A 16,858-nucleotide genomic window follows, 5' to 3' on the forward strand; every position below is an offset into this window, starting at 1 on the left:
AAGGACAAGAGCATGGTGTGGTTATAAACAAAGGCTCAGAACACTTTCATACATTGCACTGCAAAATTCAAACAAATTACACAGACTGATTACAATCTACTGTACAAAAACTTTCTCAGAAGCTGAAATAAATACCTTCATGTGTACAATCACTGCCAAACATTCCAAATTCGAATGAATATTTCACTGATTCTGGGCATTAAACATGAACAAAGCACTACATTGTTATTGCTGCTTGAATTACAGCAGACTGACACTTTCCCAGTCGTCTGTCTATTAGCATTGTTTAATAGAGCTGAAGTTTTTTTCCCACAGGCCAACACAGAGCCACAATGGAGTCCTGTGTCACACCCAACAAAGCTAAGGAAACAATGATAATCTCCTATTGTGTAAAAGGGAGGGATTCAGCACTGGCTGAGCACAGCTGTTATGAAATATGATACCTATGCGTTTAAATATAGTTATTTGGCCGGTTGCCCTTGGTTTTTCCGAGGCAGGTGTGAAAATGAGCATGCCTCACCAATCAGAGAACAGCAATAACTGAATGGGTGCAGACATGTGCACCGGTAGATATAGGCTACCAAAAAGCCAGTAAATTAAAGTTACCATAAGTCACATGAGAGAAAACCTAACTGGAACTGTTACGACACACAGATGTCTGGTGTATAAAGGATCAACACTGAACTTGTGGAAAGCAACCGGGACACAGAGACAATCAAATATTTAAACTGCATTTTTAAATATTGATATTGTAAAATGTTATACCACATCTGCATTCAAATGCCGACACTGTTGTTCCACATTCTATTGCTATAAGCCCAAACAGCATTCTGTTAAGTCAAGTCACAGTGTACTGTGGAGAACAGACTGAACTTAAGACAAGGATATATTATTTTTGTGAAGGAGTGTCCACAATGTTACAAGACAGGAAAACCAGGTTGCCTAAGTGAGCTGGGGGCACAGATCGCACTGCCAGTTCAGACAGGAGTGATGAACAGGGAGGAGGAGTCACGTAATGTGTAATGTCTTCTGAATGTGCAGTCAGTATGCCATAACGTATCTCACACTCCAGCTGCAATTCAAGCAAGGCAGAGGTCAATTCGCAAAACAAACTTCTTCAAAGCAACACAGACAGCAGCTACTGCTCTTCTGTTCTGTCGACCATTTCAAACAAAATATCCTTCTTGATATCGTCCATCGCGAGCAAAAACGGCCATCCTACAGCAGCCGTGTTTGTGACATAATGACCGTGCAGATGAGACTCGCCTCATTAGCCGCCCTGGTTGGCCTAGGGGACGGTTTGGAGGGCGTGGTTACACTGATGGAGGGGGGCGTCTCGGCAACCGAGGCGGGCCTGGGAGGGAACTGCTTGGCCGACACAGGCGGATTCTTCTTCCCCGATGGCTCCTCTGTGGAGCTGTCCGCTGGCCTCTTGATACCAGCCATTCCTCCAACTGAAAGAGCAAAGCACAGCTGTGAGAAATAAGTGCGCCGGGAGCTTCTGAAAAGAGAACAGAGCAAACTAACGACCCAGGAGTCGCCCCGTCTCAGACGCTGCAGTCGGATGCAGCAGGGACGCATTTCAATGTGATCCAGTGTCACAGCCACGCCGCAGCAAAAAAAAAAAAATACATTTTCAAACAGGCACGTACGATCAGAAACGACCTCCCAAAAACAGCATTCTTCTGTCACTGGTGATGTAGGAGGAATTCCATAGGCTGCTACACATAAATCGGCCATTTTGTCATCTCAGTCCTGCTTCAGAGACTTGTGTTAAAAGATTCACTCTCGATGTCCACAATCGCTCGTCAGTGAGAGGAGCTCCCAAGTCTCTGCGTATTATTTATTTAAAGTCCATACATTACATTTATTTTCCTTTATGCCTGTTATTAGTTCAGCAGAGTGCAGCCTTGCAGTAATGCCTTTCAGCAATATAATATTACCGCAGCTGTAAACCACGAGCTCAGGAGGGTAACACAGGCTAACACATGCTGAGAATACAATTATGACACTAAATTGTTTTTTTTAAGGGATAAAAAAATAACAACGTGCTCTTAAAAAATTATTTTTAAAAACCTTTGGGTAGCTTTTTCTTCTCCCAATAAGAAAAGCTGTTCAAACAGAACTATTGATTGAGTTTAAAAGCATTAGGCTGGCCAGCTGTAAGCTCCTAAAAGACCTTGCTCAGCAAGTTGCTTCCTAATGAATAGATTCTTGTAAAGGTCTCCGGAAGTTTCCCCGGGAGTATTTAAAGTAAAACATGATTGATGTTAACAGTGCAATTAGGCTGAGTGGATGCAGCACTTTTGCACTCGTGTTTAATATGACCGCAGACTAAAATCCCTAACGGAGGCAAAAGCGCGCGTAGCCCGTACACAAGCGGGACCATTATACCCCCTCAAATGCGGCCTTAAAAAAAAAAAATCCAAGGCTCAATTCCTGCACTTGATTGCTCCTGGTTTGCCGGTTTTGCCGATTCATCAACAACTTAACAAAAACACAGAGAGCGCCCTGAGGAGATTAAAGACACAGTGTGTTTATAGCCTGAGCCACCCATAAACGCAAACACCGCCACCAGCGGTGGACGACAGAAGATGATGACGGTAGTGACCTCATCCGCGCTCAGTGGGTCAGTAGGTAAATGGCGACGAGCTTACTGGGGGAGCGGCCGTGGAAGTAGTTGTAGTACTGGGCCACGTAGGTGAGGATGCTGAGACGGTCTGGAACCCTCAGTGCCACCATGTCCTCCGCATCCAGCAGCGCGGGGATCCCCAGCTGGTCCTCTGCCACGTGGAACGCCTGCAATGCAAAACGGGCACAGGCCGCTGTGATGACTTCCAGGTGCTCACAGGTTACAGCCAAGCCCATCTGATATAGAAATGAGGGTGGACCTTGCATGATTTTATTTTTATAAAAAAAATATAAAACATGAGGAGAAAGTATATATTCAGATTACAAATATACAAGTAATTACATTCTTTTGTGGCAGAGAGATTTCTCTGAAGAGCCCCTTCAGTGAGGCCTCTCTAAAATGGCAGTGTCTACTAATGGCAGTATCTACAACAAACTGGCTTTTAGCAGAATATTTTTGTGTCATTTCGGGAAATGTATCTTTAGCCCCATAAATCTGGAGAAAATCAGAATGTCTTCTGAAATATCTAGGGCCTGCTGGGCTTATTCCATATTGCTCAGCTGCCTAATTAACTGCATCAACATGACCAGATAATTAAAGGTTTCCAGAAACAGATTAGACCAAGCATGTGAAGAATAGCCTCACACTCCGGGAGCAAGGACAAGGACATTTCCTTTGGCCTGCAAAGCCTTGGAAGAAGTAAGAGTGAGATGGCAGATTAGGGACTGCCAAGAAAAGCTTAAATTTAACTGGGCAGTTTGCGCAAGTGTGAATGTTACTGTGTGTGTGTGTGTGCGTGTGTGTGTTTGTGCGTGCGCTTGCGCATATGTGCGTCTCTGTAATTTTCCCTTTGACTGCTGAATTCTGTTGAGATCCCCCATCATAACTGTTTAGGTAACACCTACTGTAAGACCACACATACGTGTTTGCAAATTTGTAAGGTATATTTTGTTTACAGTGAACTATTGATGATGTGTGAGCACTGTACTACCTTGCTAGGAGAACAACTTGTTCAAAGACACCTTCTGGCTATGCCAATTTTATGCACTCCAAAGCTAAAAATTGCAAAAGGAATTAACCTGCATACTGTTGGCCCAGGTCAATTTGCTGTAGCTCTTCTGTCTACATTGAGGTACAGCTAACATACAGGTTTGGCAGCCCAGGGAAATGTGCTTTATAGTATATCAACACCGCATGGGTCTGTGGAAACTATGTTCACGCAAAAATGAACACACATACGTTTTAAAGACATCACATTATAAGATTTTGATTAAAATAAATGTCCAGTTCAGCAAGCCTTAAAGAGTTTAAAAAGGTAGCATATTATACATTTTCTGCTCTCACCATTTTGCCCTTAAGTCTGCTCCAGTGTTTCTTTTTCCTGTGACAAATTATCTCTACAACAACAATATACCTCATGTGGGTTTTTCATCAAATTTAATTGAACTATTAAAATACTGAAATGATTCACACCACATTATATCCCTCATCAGGGCTGGGCCCATCTCCTCATTCATGAATATTCATTAGATCAAGGATGATTGACATTTATTGCCAAACCCTTCCACGTCACACTGCAATCCTTAACCAGACAGCTAGGCATTTTTAGACCTTATAAGCAATGTAATGCGGCATCAGGAAGGACTGAAAGCGATGGACAGATTAATCTATACATGCTAATTAAGCAGATTGCAATGCTTAATAGAGCAATGCTTAATGACCAGAAAATATTTTTGAACAGTTTTGTAACAAAGAAAAATAATGTCACAAACTCACCAATAAACAAAGAAATATGTCCAGTTATTATTATCAGTAGCTGCTTCCTCATATGGCCCCTGACGCGTGCATGATTATTCAGATTCCAAGGAAGATCTGTCTTGACACCATTGTCTGATGCCACCCACTGAGGTGTGAAACTGTTCCAAGATCTCCCTTATGCTACCTCTGAATGTGGTATGGAAATATGCTGTTGAATGTTCATTACTTCATAGATCTCATTCTCTTTAAATCATAAAAACAATAAAATGTGTCTGGAATGTTCTTTTGACTGAATCTAGGTTCTGTGACAGAATCGAGATTCTGTGACAATTACTTTTCTAAAAATATCAAGAAAATTCATTTATCTGAAACCTGTTGGGAAAAATCTCCATAAATGAACAATTTTGACTTCAAATTTTGCACCCCTGCAATGCAATGAATGTTGCTACAAAAAACCTCACAACTATCACGGTTGGCAATGCCAACTTTCACATTACAGAAATATTGCTAACGCTTCAGGCAAGTTCGGTGCTGTTATATCAGCCCCTGTGGCATAATAAAGCAACAGGAGTAGAATACAGTGGGAAGTATGGTTAAATGAAATGAAAATAATTCCTTGAGGTCACAAAACCAGTACATGCATCCACCTATCAAATCCTGCTGTTGACAGCTTACTTGTAGGCTCAATAATTCCATAACTAAAACACTCATATATAGATTTGACAAGGAATTTCATACTTCAGTGGGAGCACATTTTAACAGAAACACCATTAAGAGAACACCAAATCAATCACAATTTTTGCAAATGGGGGTCTTAAGTTTTAGGGCTCTAACTTCTCTAAATGCATGTAGAAACTATAACATGCATTTCTATAAACAAAGGCAAAATCCATTGTAGATATTGTTGACATTGATGAAACACCAATATCAAGTAGCCCTCTGTTGACAGTTCCTAAATTGTAATGAATGCCTTTACATGAATTCATATTCATTAATATTAAGGAAAGGCTGTGTTTCTTTTTCAAAAGACAATCAGTGTCTAACACCATTCATATCCTTGAAGGTCATGTAGGTTTGTTTCCACCAAAGTCCACTAAAACTCATTCTCCAGCCTGACACTGTGATACTTTGAATTGGGGAAATCTGGCCCCTTTCTCTACCACAGAAAATGGGAAAATAAGAGTCCTGTCCACAAATCCACGCTGAAGATTCTGCACTACAATGTTAGAGGAAGCAGTGGTTTTAATTAAGTAATTTTATGCCATTACTATAGCAGGGAGGATCTGAGGTAATTTTGTATTATTTGCACAGTCATGATGACACGAATGGCATTGCTACACAAAAGGCCTAAACGTTTCAAGAAGCACGTCCTTCAGTCTAACTGGAAATTACGAAGTTGCAGTGACACAGCTGCTCCAGTCTGGACAGAGGGAGTTGCAGCTGAGCACATGCTCGTCTTTAACGTGAGTCACTCAGTCACATTAACGCGGTGGGAGCAAAACTTCTTGCTTTCATTATCCTGTACGTGGTGGGTATTACATTACATATTAACTCCAGCTGCTTCATTACGGCAGCGAAGCTATGAGGAAGCCAACAAAGGTACTAAAAAGTGGAAATTTCCCTGCTGTGATGTAAGAGTCATTTGGCTTCTATTTGGTTACACTTCCTGCCTTCAAAAGGAGGCACAGCAGAACATAGCCTACAAGGCCAAACTAGTTGGATTACCTCTGTCAGGAGTCCACAGCAGCCTGTATTCACCGTGAGCTACTGCACTGCAGAGTGGAAAAAAACGGGTGGCTGTGTTGTCTGCCAACAAACAGCCTTTCCCTCAAACAGCTCAACTTCTGGAAAAACACTGCCTGCTGAGATGAGGCCAGCCAATGCCGGTAATTACAAAGGCATGTTTAAATTCAGGAACACTTGCAGTACCTGAAACATGCACATATAACATTACCAGCAAATTCTACACCAAGTCAACAAACACTAAGCTGGTGATTAACTTTGCTTTATGGTAAAACTCAAACAGGCATGGTCATTGTTGTTGCAAACAGAAAGTGTTCAACAGCTAAGAGACTGTCAGGAGAGTGGGACTTTTTGACTGAATGTGAAAGTGAAATGCTTAAATAAAGTGACATCAATGCAATGATTATAGTAAGACACAGTTTAGTCAGCTATGTCAGCTATGTATTCAAGCCACATTGGTTAAGACTGACCAAGCATTCATATGGCTATATTTTTACTTCCTCCTCACAGCTACAGCTATGCTTTTGTCACAGTTGATACCACCAGAAGATAACTATCTGCTACCTGACTACATTTGCAGCTATAAGCCATTCTTTCACCCTTTCCTGTTTCACTACCCCCTTTAAAGAGAATACAGTTCACTGTATTTCCACAGTAGCTGAACACACCTTGATAGACTTTCATTGATAGACTTCATGTTCTTATATGGATTTACTTCTTACCACACAAAAAATTGGGAACCTCTTGAGTACTGAAGAAAAATAAATTAATTAGGCTTAAACTGCACAGAGCAAATAATTAGCCACAGGAGCAAAAAGGCTATCTGCACTGCAATTTATGTGCTGATGCCACAACGTGTTTCAAAATCGCACTCTCATCCTCAGGCAGCACTGGAGACACAAAAATGTTACCAGAACGTTGCAATACAAAGCTAGTCTTTGAGCAGAGAAAAAACACCTTATGTCACCTCCATGTTAATTCTACAGAGAACCCTGTATATTCACTGTTATTAAACCATGGATGAACAGGTCAACCGTTTATGCACTGGGAAGAAGAGCAGAACAATCAAACCAGTGATAAACATTTTTTCTCCTTCTGTTGCAAACCCTATGTGTCTGCTGGAGTGAGTTTTTGAACTTTTTTTACCATATCTGTCCCTGATAAAGATAAGGAATGTACATAAGAACAAAAAATAGCACTGATCAGAGCTGGGGACAAACAGATTTGACACGTGCTCTATTGAGAAGCTCCATTGTCTGCACAGTTCAGCAGTAGCACATTAAGGTATAAAGGCCAGCTTCATTTTAAAGCTGCTTTGCACGCCCACAAGAGGTGGGACATTCACTGCATGAATTCAGAGGGCAACACCGAGGCCTGACACTGCAGTGCAGATTTCAAGGAAGCATAGAGGTCTTCTTTATCGCCAAACGTTCCCATAAATCAGAAGCCACAAGCCACAGCCTGTTATCCTGGTCATCTGATTCCAAGGAGCAGTGTTTATGCAAGCTTTGCTGACTTTCGTTTTGGACTGAAACTGCTGTTAACAATTCGGCTATGAACAGTGTTCGAGAAAGTCCCTAACATTCCCGCTCGTTCTGGAAATTCCATTGTTTGAAAGAGAGGCACATGTTTTGTAAGGGATAGTATCCAACAAGCAAGTCAGTTGGTTGAAATTAAACTTGATGAGGCAATGTGACCCTGAACCAAAGCCCCTTCAGCAATTCTCTGGCTCAAGACTAAGTACGCAGGCACATCCAGACCAAGCGGCCAAAACCAGACTTCGTTTTTGAAGCTCATTTCCTGGTGTTGTAGTTCCTGGTTGCTCACTAGCGCCACTACGGATGGCTCCAGTATAGGTGTTTTCATATCCGGTTTCCATGTAAGTCTACGGTACAAATGCAATAAAAATACAAAGCCACTAATTTTTTCTCACAAGAACAAATAGTCATAATAGGTGTATTTTATTCGTCTTATGACTGTCCATGGGTCTATTTTATGATTTATTGCATCATTTGGGCACAGGGCCAATATTTGTTCTGGACCAATGAGGTACAGCTTGCGTCACTTCCGGATTACTTCGGAGGACTATGCTACAGTAGGGGCCACAGTCTATGGTCACTGGGGTGGGCGGTGGCGCTTCTTGGCCTTGCCATTGCGGCTCCGGCTACGGTCCGCCTGTGCTAAGTCTGAAAATGCAGGCATCCCATTTCGTGGTGATTTCATTATGGCGTGTGCTATTTACAGCTGCACTAGACGATCATAAAATAATCCTCCTCTTAAGTTTTTCGGTAGCCGAGTCATTTTTACTATTTCCTTTAGCCTACTTAACCAAATAATTACTTGGCAGAAAGCGTAATCAGCCTGCTTTATTTGGTAGTCCAGTAGTAGCCTGTGCTAAAACAGTTCGCAACTTCGGCTACCAAGCCGTTTGACTAGCTAGCTAACTTTAACCGGCAAACATTCAATCTGTCAAACGTGTTTGGCGGCTTGTCAGTCGTGTACATTCCGTAAATGTCTACCTGGGCCATGCTTCACGCATGTGACAAAGCTATTATAATCCCGATTTTGGGATAAACACTTTTTCAGTTTCACGAAGCGAATTAAGAGTCTCAAGGTTCATTTGCTGAAATCACACACACAGAATTTAACGAAATTAACCATCTTGGCATTTAGAAAGGAATATGTTTTTAGCATTTAAGAGACCGACAAGCTAGGCATTTAAGACAGTGGTTCTCAGAATCGGTTCTGGGGGCTCCTTGCGTATATTGGCTTTTCTCCATTGGTTTTGATGATTTACAAGAAAAAAACGATAGCCTAATAATAATTAGAAATTCAACGTAGGCTACATTATTTTTGTCTTCATCCACCAGGTGGAAAACTTGCTGTACAAAGTGCGTTGTCATATTTACACGCCTGCAGATCAGTTATTAAAATACTTGGTAGATTTGTTAATAACCGCTGACAGTGTTAATTTTTATTCGGTAGAAAGTGATTTGCGAACGATCGGTCAGCTAGCGTCACCCAGCAAGTGAACACCACAAACGGCGATGGAGTAGCTAGTAGTAGCAGTTACTGGCTCATTAACTGACTGGCGAAAACCTACGACGATAACTTGCTCGGTTAACAGCAGATCTACCAGACAGTTATACGAAAATTAGCCTAGTCAAATCACCAGTAGCCTACACATCTCCGATTGATTGACCATCAGTGTAGTCAATGTTCTTCCCCTGTGGTTCATATTGCTAATGCGTGAGCTAACCACGGATAGCCTACCTAGCTCACTGGCAAGCTGATATGCTAGTTAAGCATATTCGTTTTGCTGAGAAACATGAATTGAAGATAACTGAACATAGCCTAATTGTATTTTTAATGTCATACATATAACGTGATTACATGACAGTACAGTCACGGATGGAAATTAAACTCCGTAAACATCTGATAATATATTTTAAAACATAACGGCAGACAGTCAGCTAGCCTCGTTCAGGTTGATGGGCTTTTCCGCACCGGACTGTCAATCAAATTGTAAAAATCACAGAGCGGCTTTTAAACTCTGTGGTTTTGGCTCCAACTCCAAAATGGCCGCGCCCGCCATTGAGCTTCAAAACGTATTTTCGGAGACCCACGGAGAGTCAATGGGTGACGTCACAGTAGCTTTGTCCATATTTTTTACAGTCTCTGATCCAGACTAAGCAAGAATATGATTCCAAGAAACCTTCAAATGAAAGACTGTTAGAAGTACAACAAATGACACCTTCTTTCTGGACAATGGACACATCCATTAATGTTACTTCTGGTATTGAGGATTTTACATGGGTATCATTTCAAATGATGAGTGAAAATAACAAAAGCAAAATTATAGCACAAGTTGATAGCATTTCAGAATTTCTGCTGTAATTTAAACCTTGCATTCTATAATTACATAGGCTAAAACTATACTAGATGTTGAACAATTCCAACAACAGAACACTGTGATCAAGAGAAAAGTCCCCTCTTTTGAAAACATAAACCACCGTCTGAATGCAGCATATTTAAAAGGTTTCCACATAAACAGTAAGGCTTGGCTGCCCTAATTTAGATTTTTAAAGACTTATTATAGAAGATGGAATTTATGAAACACCAATTAATTACTAGCTTCTGCATTTCCAATTATCGACAGGAAGTCAGCTCATATTCTATGAGCAGCATGTCATTTGCCCATAAAATGTATTAACCTCTAAACAGAAATTTAATTAATTGGCCAAGCAATTAATTAAACTATTTAATTAATTAAAAATTAAACTTTAAGCTGGAGAATTTGTACATTTAAGATTAAGCCCCAAGGCTGGGAATAAAAAAGGACTAAAATTATTTTATCTTTGAGAAGCTAAAGTTTTCTTATTAATACTTCTATTAATAAGAAAACATGCTTGCATTACCCCAATGTATGCAATATGTACCAAAATACACACCCAAGACACCCTGTGTGGATACACTGGATAGTCACAAAAATAAATAAAGAAAAGATAATATTCACAGAACAATTATTTTTTTCTTACCAAATTGTTGTTATCGTAGACATTTTCTTTACTCAGCGAATCATAGTTTCTGGAAGAAAAAGAACAAAGCAGTAAATATATAGGCTATACAGTGGTTGCCATGTATTTTTTGGGCAGTACATACATATTGTGAGACAAGTAATCTATACAGTTTCTTACAGTTCAGCCATAACATATGTAATACCAAGTTTTGCTGTGTCAAGTGAAATCCGCTAAAGAATGTTACTTAATACTTTCAGCTATCACCAATATTTTGTATGATCCATTTCAATGCCAATATTTAAGAAATAATAATAATAATCACTGTATCAGATTGATAGTTCGTAAGTTTGCAATAGAGATTCATTATGAGATGGAACCAGCACTACTCCCCCCCCCTTCTTTTCTTTTCTAATTTGGAATCATGTATGACTTTAGCCTCAGCACACTGTCAACTGCACTTGCACACGCTGGAGCAGTCCAGCTCACTTGTACAGTTCACTGATGTGGGAGTCAGCGACCATTTCTCATACTACAGGCAACGCCATACAGTACAACAGTGGAGTTAAGCCATATCTGTCACAGATAATAACTGGTAGGGTAGCGGATGCCTGAAATCAATGGGGGGAACTAATGTAGTGCTAATTTGTGAAACTTTAGCCTATTTAAACTCACCCTACCACTGCCGGTACACAAAGCCTACTGTTTGGATGCAGTGGATATTGCTAACTAATAACATGCAGTAGCCAAAGCTCAAATGTGCAGACTATAGGTCCAACTCAAATCAACTTGTATCTTTAGAGGGCACAACATGATTTAGGCAAGTAGAATATGCTCTGGGATCAACATCACTACTATAGTTCCTGGAACATTACTACTGAGCAATCATTGCCCTCCGATGTCATTAGTGTTTGCCGAATAACCTTCCCCTGAGCCATTTCAAAATTCTCCAAAACTTCCTGCTTTCCAGAGAGATAAGCTATTGTGTAGCTCCCCATTTCAGTTCATTACACTGAACAAAATCCTTGATTTAAAATAAAAATAAATAAATAAAACTGCTCTTGTAAAAATGTATTAGCAATGTAAGATGGGTGCTCCTGAAACTGGGGGAAAAAGCAATAGTAAAGCAAAACTGATTGGGGTTTTAGACACTCCAAAAATAAAAACAGGAGGAAAGGAATGGATTAAAAAGCCTTTATTGTAATGGCTATAAATATAAAAAATGCCAGGACATAAGAAAAACCCCTTATGCCCTGTGGACGGGGGCATTGCTATCCTGGAAGAAACCACTCCCATCAGGAAAGAAATGTTTCATCATAGGATAAAGGTGATCACTAAGGATAACTTTGTACTGATTTTCAAGTGGACCCAATCCATGCCAGGAACCATGCCCCCCACAGCATAACAGACCTCCTCACTGCACGGGTCCAGCATTCAGGCTTTTACCTTTCTCCTAGTGTACACCACACCTGCACTCGCCCACTTGTCAAGAATGTGGTGAAGGACGACTCATCTGACCATATCACTTTTTTTCCTCACATCTCTGTAGACCAGTGCGTATGATTTTTGCACCACTGAACACTCAAAAGTTGCATTCGTCTTTGTAATGAGAGGTTTATGCACTGCAACGTTACTACATATCCCTCTCTATGCAGTTGTCAATGGACTGTTCTTGATCACTTCCTGCATGGACATTCTCAGTCACCTGAGGAAAAGCTTGGTTATATTTTCCTTAAATATCACACTAATGTACGAGCACGGTCATGTGCACTTTCGACCATAATTTCTGACCCACTTCCTAAAGTGACATGAAGATGTCACTTTAGTCACTGTTCCTGTTGAAACACTAGGCAGTTGAGCAGTCTTTGTGACTGAAGCCCCTGCCATCCATGCCCCAATTATGAACCCTCTTTCAAAGTCACTTAGGTCTTTTCCTTTTGCCACATGTATGGAAGCATCTGCATTTGTTATGTTTCTCCACTCATTCGTTCAGTTTTTTCCTATAATGTGCCACCTGTCTGTAGATCCCAAATAGATCTGCTGATGTTGATTCAGGACCATGATCACTACGTTGATTCTGGATAGACTTGCTAAAATTGTGCCAGGATAATCATTGCTATGTTGATCCTTAATAGATTTGCTGATCCAGGACCAACATCACAACGTTAATCCTAGGTAGATTTGTTACTGTCGATTCAGGATGATTATCACTTTGTTGATCCACGATAGATTTGTTTGCTGATCCAGGACCATTGTGGCTATACAGATCCACAATCGTCTGCCTGTTATGACTAAGGTAACTTAATTTTTGCCAATTTGTTGCCATTTTGTATGAATAGGTACACATAGAAGATATCTATCTACTAAATTTTGATAGATATACCAATGATCCAATGTAACTAATTAATTAGTTAAGCATTAATTTGTGAACCGTAAAGTGTTACCAGCAAAGTTTAACTACTAACGAGCAAGTTATTTAGCTCAGTTAAGCACTACACTACCTCAGCTATGAATACAACCCAGTATAACATGAATTAGTTAGTTAAGCATTAATTTGTGAACCACTAAATCTTTTTTTTTTTTTTTTTCAATTTTGCAAACAGAAATGCAGAGATATGGTGCACATAGTAGTGTACCTCTCTGGAAATTGGGGAGTTTTTGAGGGAATTTTGAAAAGGCTCAGGAGCCTGGGGTTGTTCAGCACACACTGATGACATCAGAGGGCAATGACTAGTTAAGAGAAATGTTGTTCCAGGAAGAACAAGGGATGTCGAGCCAGGAACATGTACTACTTGGGTAAATCACATTATCCATCTTCACACACTGAGCCACTTAGGAACCCTGGTGTTCTTGTGATATTATTGACAATGACGCCACAAGATCTGCTTTGCCATTCATAAAGTATGCCAGTGTGCCACTGGATTGACCTACATATACTGTAGATGTGGACAGTTATACCAGGCAGCTGGATACGTTTATGTAGGATCAGGCAGAGAATTAATTGGTCAGATAAGACGCCACTCCATGGGTCAGGTAACAAAAAGTTTATAACAAATTTCCCAGGTGAATGAGACCATGAAACGTGGTAATGCAACAGGAATCGGCAAAAGTAACTTGGTTAGTTCTTCGAAACCCTTAAGATAACATGGACATAAAGTTGAATCCCAACTTTATGCATTGGCTATCCTGAAAAAAATGTATGACGGTTACAAGTGACACTTCACTGCTCATTGAAATGACATATAGCAATGGTTTGAATTTCAGTCATGTTGAAGATGTCAAAATTCTGTTGTCCTGTCAGAGGAAGTGTAATTAAAAATGGCAAGAACAAACTTGTTTTTTTTTCCAGTTAGGAAAATCAGGAGTGATACAGAATAACCATATAACCAAGCTTTAAATTGTGACACTATCTGACTGTTTAATCCAATAATCATGCATTTGTTTTTTTTAAAGAATCCTTTCCGACTAACTCACAACCTTGAAGTAACACAAATAATACAAATTGACTAGGCTAAAAAAAGTTAGGCTGGGTTCCACAGATCTTGATCCTTGAAATCATAAGACGTCCACTCCTGACCCTAGAGATCCACAGCCCATAATGTTTGAAAGAAGGTTTCAGTCTTCCAGCTATCTACTGGTTGACAAATTTTACACATTGTGGGATGAAGAATCAAAATTCTATGTATTGCTTAAATAACTAGGGTGCTGTGAATTGAAAGCAAAAACATGGGGAAACGTATGTACTGAAGTATAGACCTGACTCCCTGTCAGTAACTGAATGAATGCTCAGTCAAATGAAATAAAAAAACCTGTCTGCCCCGAGCAAGCTGAGCAACTTTGAATCAGCAGTCAAGTGCTGTGAACTTTGTGACAACCTTATTTATAAACTTGATGTGTCACATAGTTGTCTTTTGAAGACAACTTAATTGTTTTCTTCCTTCAATCCTCTACCCAGTCCCAGTGTTTTTGAATCAATCCCAGAATTTAACAAAAAAAAATCACAATAAAACTGATGGACCTATGGATATGCAGTAGGCATCATATGTCAGTATGATCAGATTCAAATTCAGTGAAGGATACTTAGCTACAGTGACTGAGTTAACAAGCATGACAACTGAGTATTTGAAAGTTATCTGTGCACATGTGAGATAGTGCTAATTCACTCTAATCATGATACCTTTATCCCAATGTATACCCTTACGTAAAGAACACTGGTGCTAGCCTTTATCCAAAACTGGGTTCTGAGGAAATCTCAGACATTGGTTTGGAATGTGTAGAATCAGGACTAATAAAGACACAGAAGTCACATACATCCATCCATTATCTATAACCGCTTATCCTAGCCTATCCCAGCATGCATTGGGCAAGAGGCAGGAACAGAAGTCACATGTACTTTATAATTATTCAAATAAAAATGAGTGAAAAAATGACCATGCCTGTATATGTAAAATGGGCAATTTGTAGTCAGATGGTTACCCTTTCAATAGATATGGGCAAACACGGAGTTGTTTACTGAATAAACAGCATTAAGCAGCTTATCTATTTTTGATCCTATTCACATGTGTAACAGCATGATGGATTCATACGTCAAGTGTTTGCCAATACAATGAACTTTGCAACACTGGCCTACTGGATCTGCCCCTTGGCACTCTGAATGTGTGGTTTCGATTTTGTTGACTGACAGTAACTCAAAAGAAAAAGTGTATATTTAAAAGCCAGTTATCTGAACTCACTCGTGTCATATTCACTTGTGTTTTGGCAATAATAGAGCAAACTGGTTCCCCGAAGACTCAAACAAACTGAGCGCTCCATTCGACTGGCCACTACTCCCATAGAAGTCTACTCACACGCTGTACCTACGCTTGGTGGTCAGACATCCCATTGGGCTGCATACGAACATATTCACGAAAACAATTTTAGTGCTATTTTGGAATTACTATCCGAAAACTGCCGTGACCGTATTAGTCTTAGACTAAAAACATCAGGGATTGAACAGAACATATCATATTTTCACGATTCTGTTTTTCGGATGAGCGTGTAGCATGTATGACTACATGAATGCAGCTCAAACCGAAACTTCAAGATATTGCTAAACTGTTTTCAAATGGTTATCGACATGTTCCAACACGCCGGCTTTGCCTAGACGCGCGCATTTGCTCGGGTTGTGGATATTTCATTGGTTTAGAAGTAAAACGATAATAATTCAAGTAGCTAATATTCAACCAAACAGCTAATAGTTTGTTAATTAGCAACATTTCTAGTTTGCATCTTTAGATTTGAAGGCGAAACAAATGCTATGGCTATGAATCCCACTCTTATAAGCAAGTAACATCAGTCAGCGTTTGGAGTTTTACGTTCGCAACTTTGCTAGCCAAGTTTGCTCGAACACTTTTTCATAATGCAATCAAGTAGCAAGTTTCTTACATGAGGTCCGGTCTGTGCTTATGGATAAGAGCACAGAAAGCCAGTCCATCCCTGAAGGAGGTTGTCATGTTGGTGATATTCACATCTCGATACCCATCACACTGAATTTTACACCACTGCTGAAGCGCCTTAATGGCAGCCATCCTTTCCAGCTGATTCTGTAGGCGAAGAATGAACGAGGAAGAGTTAGACTAGTTATTGAAGTTTTAAACTGCTAAAGAATGCTGAGTAGGCTACGTCCAATTCAATTGTGAGGTAGTTCAGTAGGCTGTACTGTTTATAATCAAAACTACTCTTATACTTGTCACTGAAATCATAATACCACGCGGAGCTCATGCACACAAAACAACACAGAACAGAAAATACACTGAAACTAACGATACCTGAATAGGTTACTGCCGTGACGCATATGGGTGGAGTTTGAAGCCGCCTACCATAGATAGCATCAGCAAATCCTCCCTCTTTACAAGATGTCATAACAAAGAAACAAACATATAATTCTAACAACATAACGTTGCATCTTTTTTCATACAGACCATTCAAAAAGCACGGAAGAATTTTATGAAATAAGAGAAACAAGTTGGAAACAGAATGAGATAAAGCGACCTTAAAGAGAGCCTCCCAATTATAAGGTTGGACATTTCACCAAATAAGTAAGGGCGCTTTTGCAAGTTGATCCGACTTTGGTGATATACCTTTGGTATGCTTCGTGAATACCCTTAGAAAGTGCTCATTAATGTTTCTGAAAAAGGCCACATAACAAACAAGGCCACCTTGAGTATTC

The 16,858-nt window shown here is 40.0% G+C and overlaps 1 protein-coding gene across 2 annotated transcripts in view; it reads right to left on the bottom strand.

Moving 5' to 3' along the window:
• The window catches only part of micall2b (mical-like 2b), a 29,295-nt gene extending 12,840 nt beyond the window's left edge, over positions 1–16,455 (bottom strand). Inside the window, exons 1-4 of one of the 2 annotated variants that reach the window (XM_064322486.1) lie at positions 16,075–16,455; positions 10,672–10,720; positions 2,658–2,799; positions 1,267–1,454 (exon numbers count right to left, since the gene is read on the bottom strand). In XM_064322486.1, the coding sequence (XP_064178556.1) occupies positions 1,267–1,454; positions 2,658–2,799; positions 10,672–10,720; positions 16,075–16,217 (522 nt within the window). In that variant the 5' untranslated portion in view covers positions 16,218–16,455. The remainder of the gene's footprint in view (positions 1–1,266; positions 1,455–2,657; positions 2,800–10,671; positions 10,721–16,074) is intronic. The other variant, XM_064322485.1, reaches the window with a different exon arrangement.
• Between the last annotated feature and the right edge of the window lie 403 nt (positions 16,456–16,858).

This window comes from Anguilla rostrata, chromosome 2, assembly GCF_018555375.3.
Source record: "Anguilla rostrata isolate EN2019 chromosome 2, ASM1855537v3, whole genome shotgun sequence".
NCBI lineage: Eukaryota > Metazoa > Chordata > Actinopteri > Anguilliformes > Anguillidae > Anguilla > Anguilla rostrata.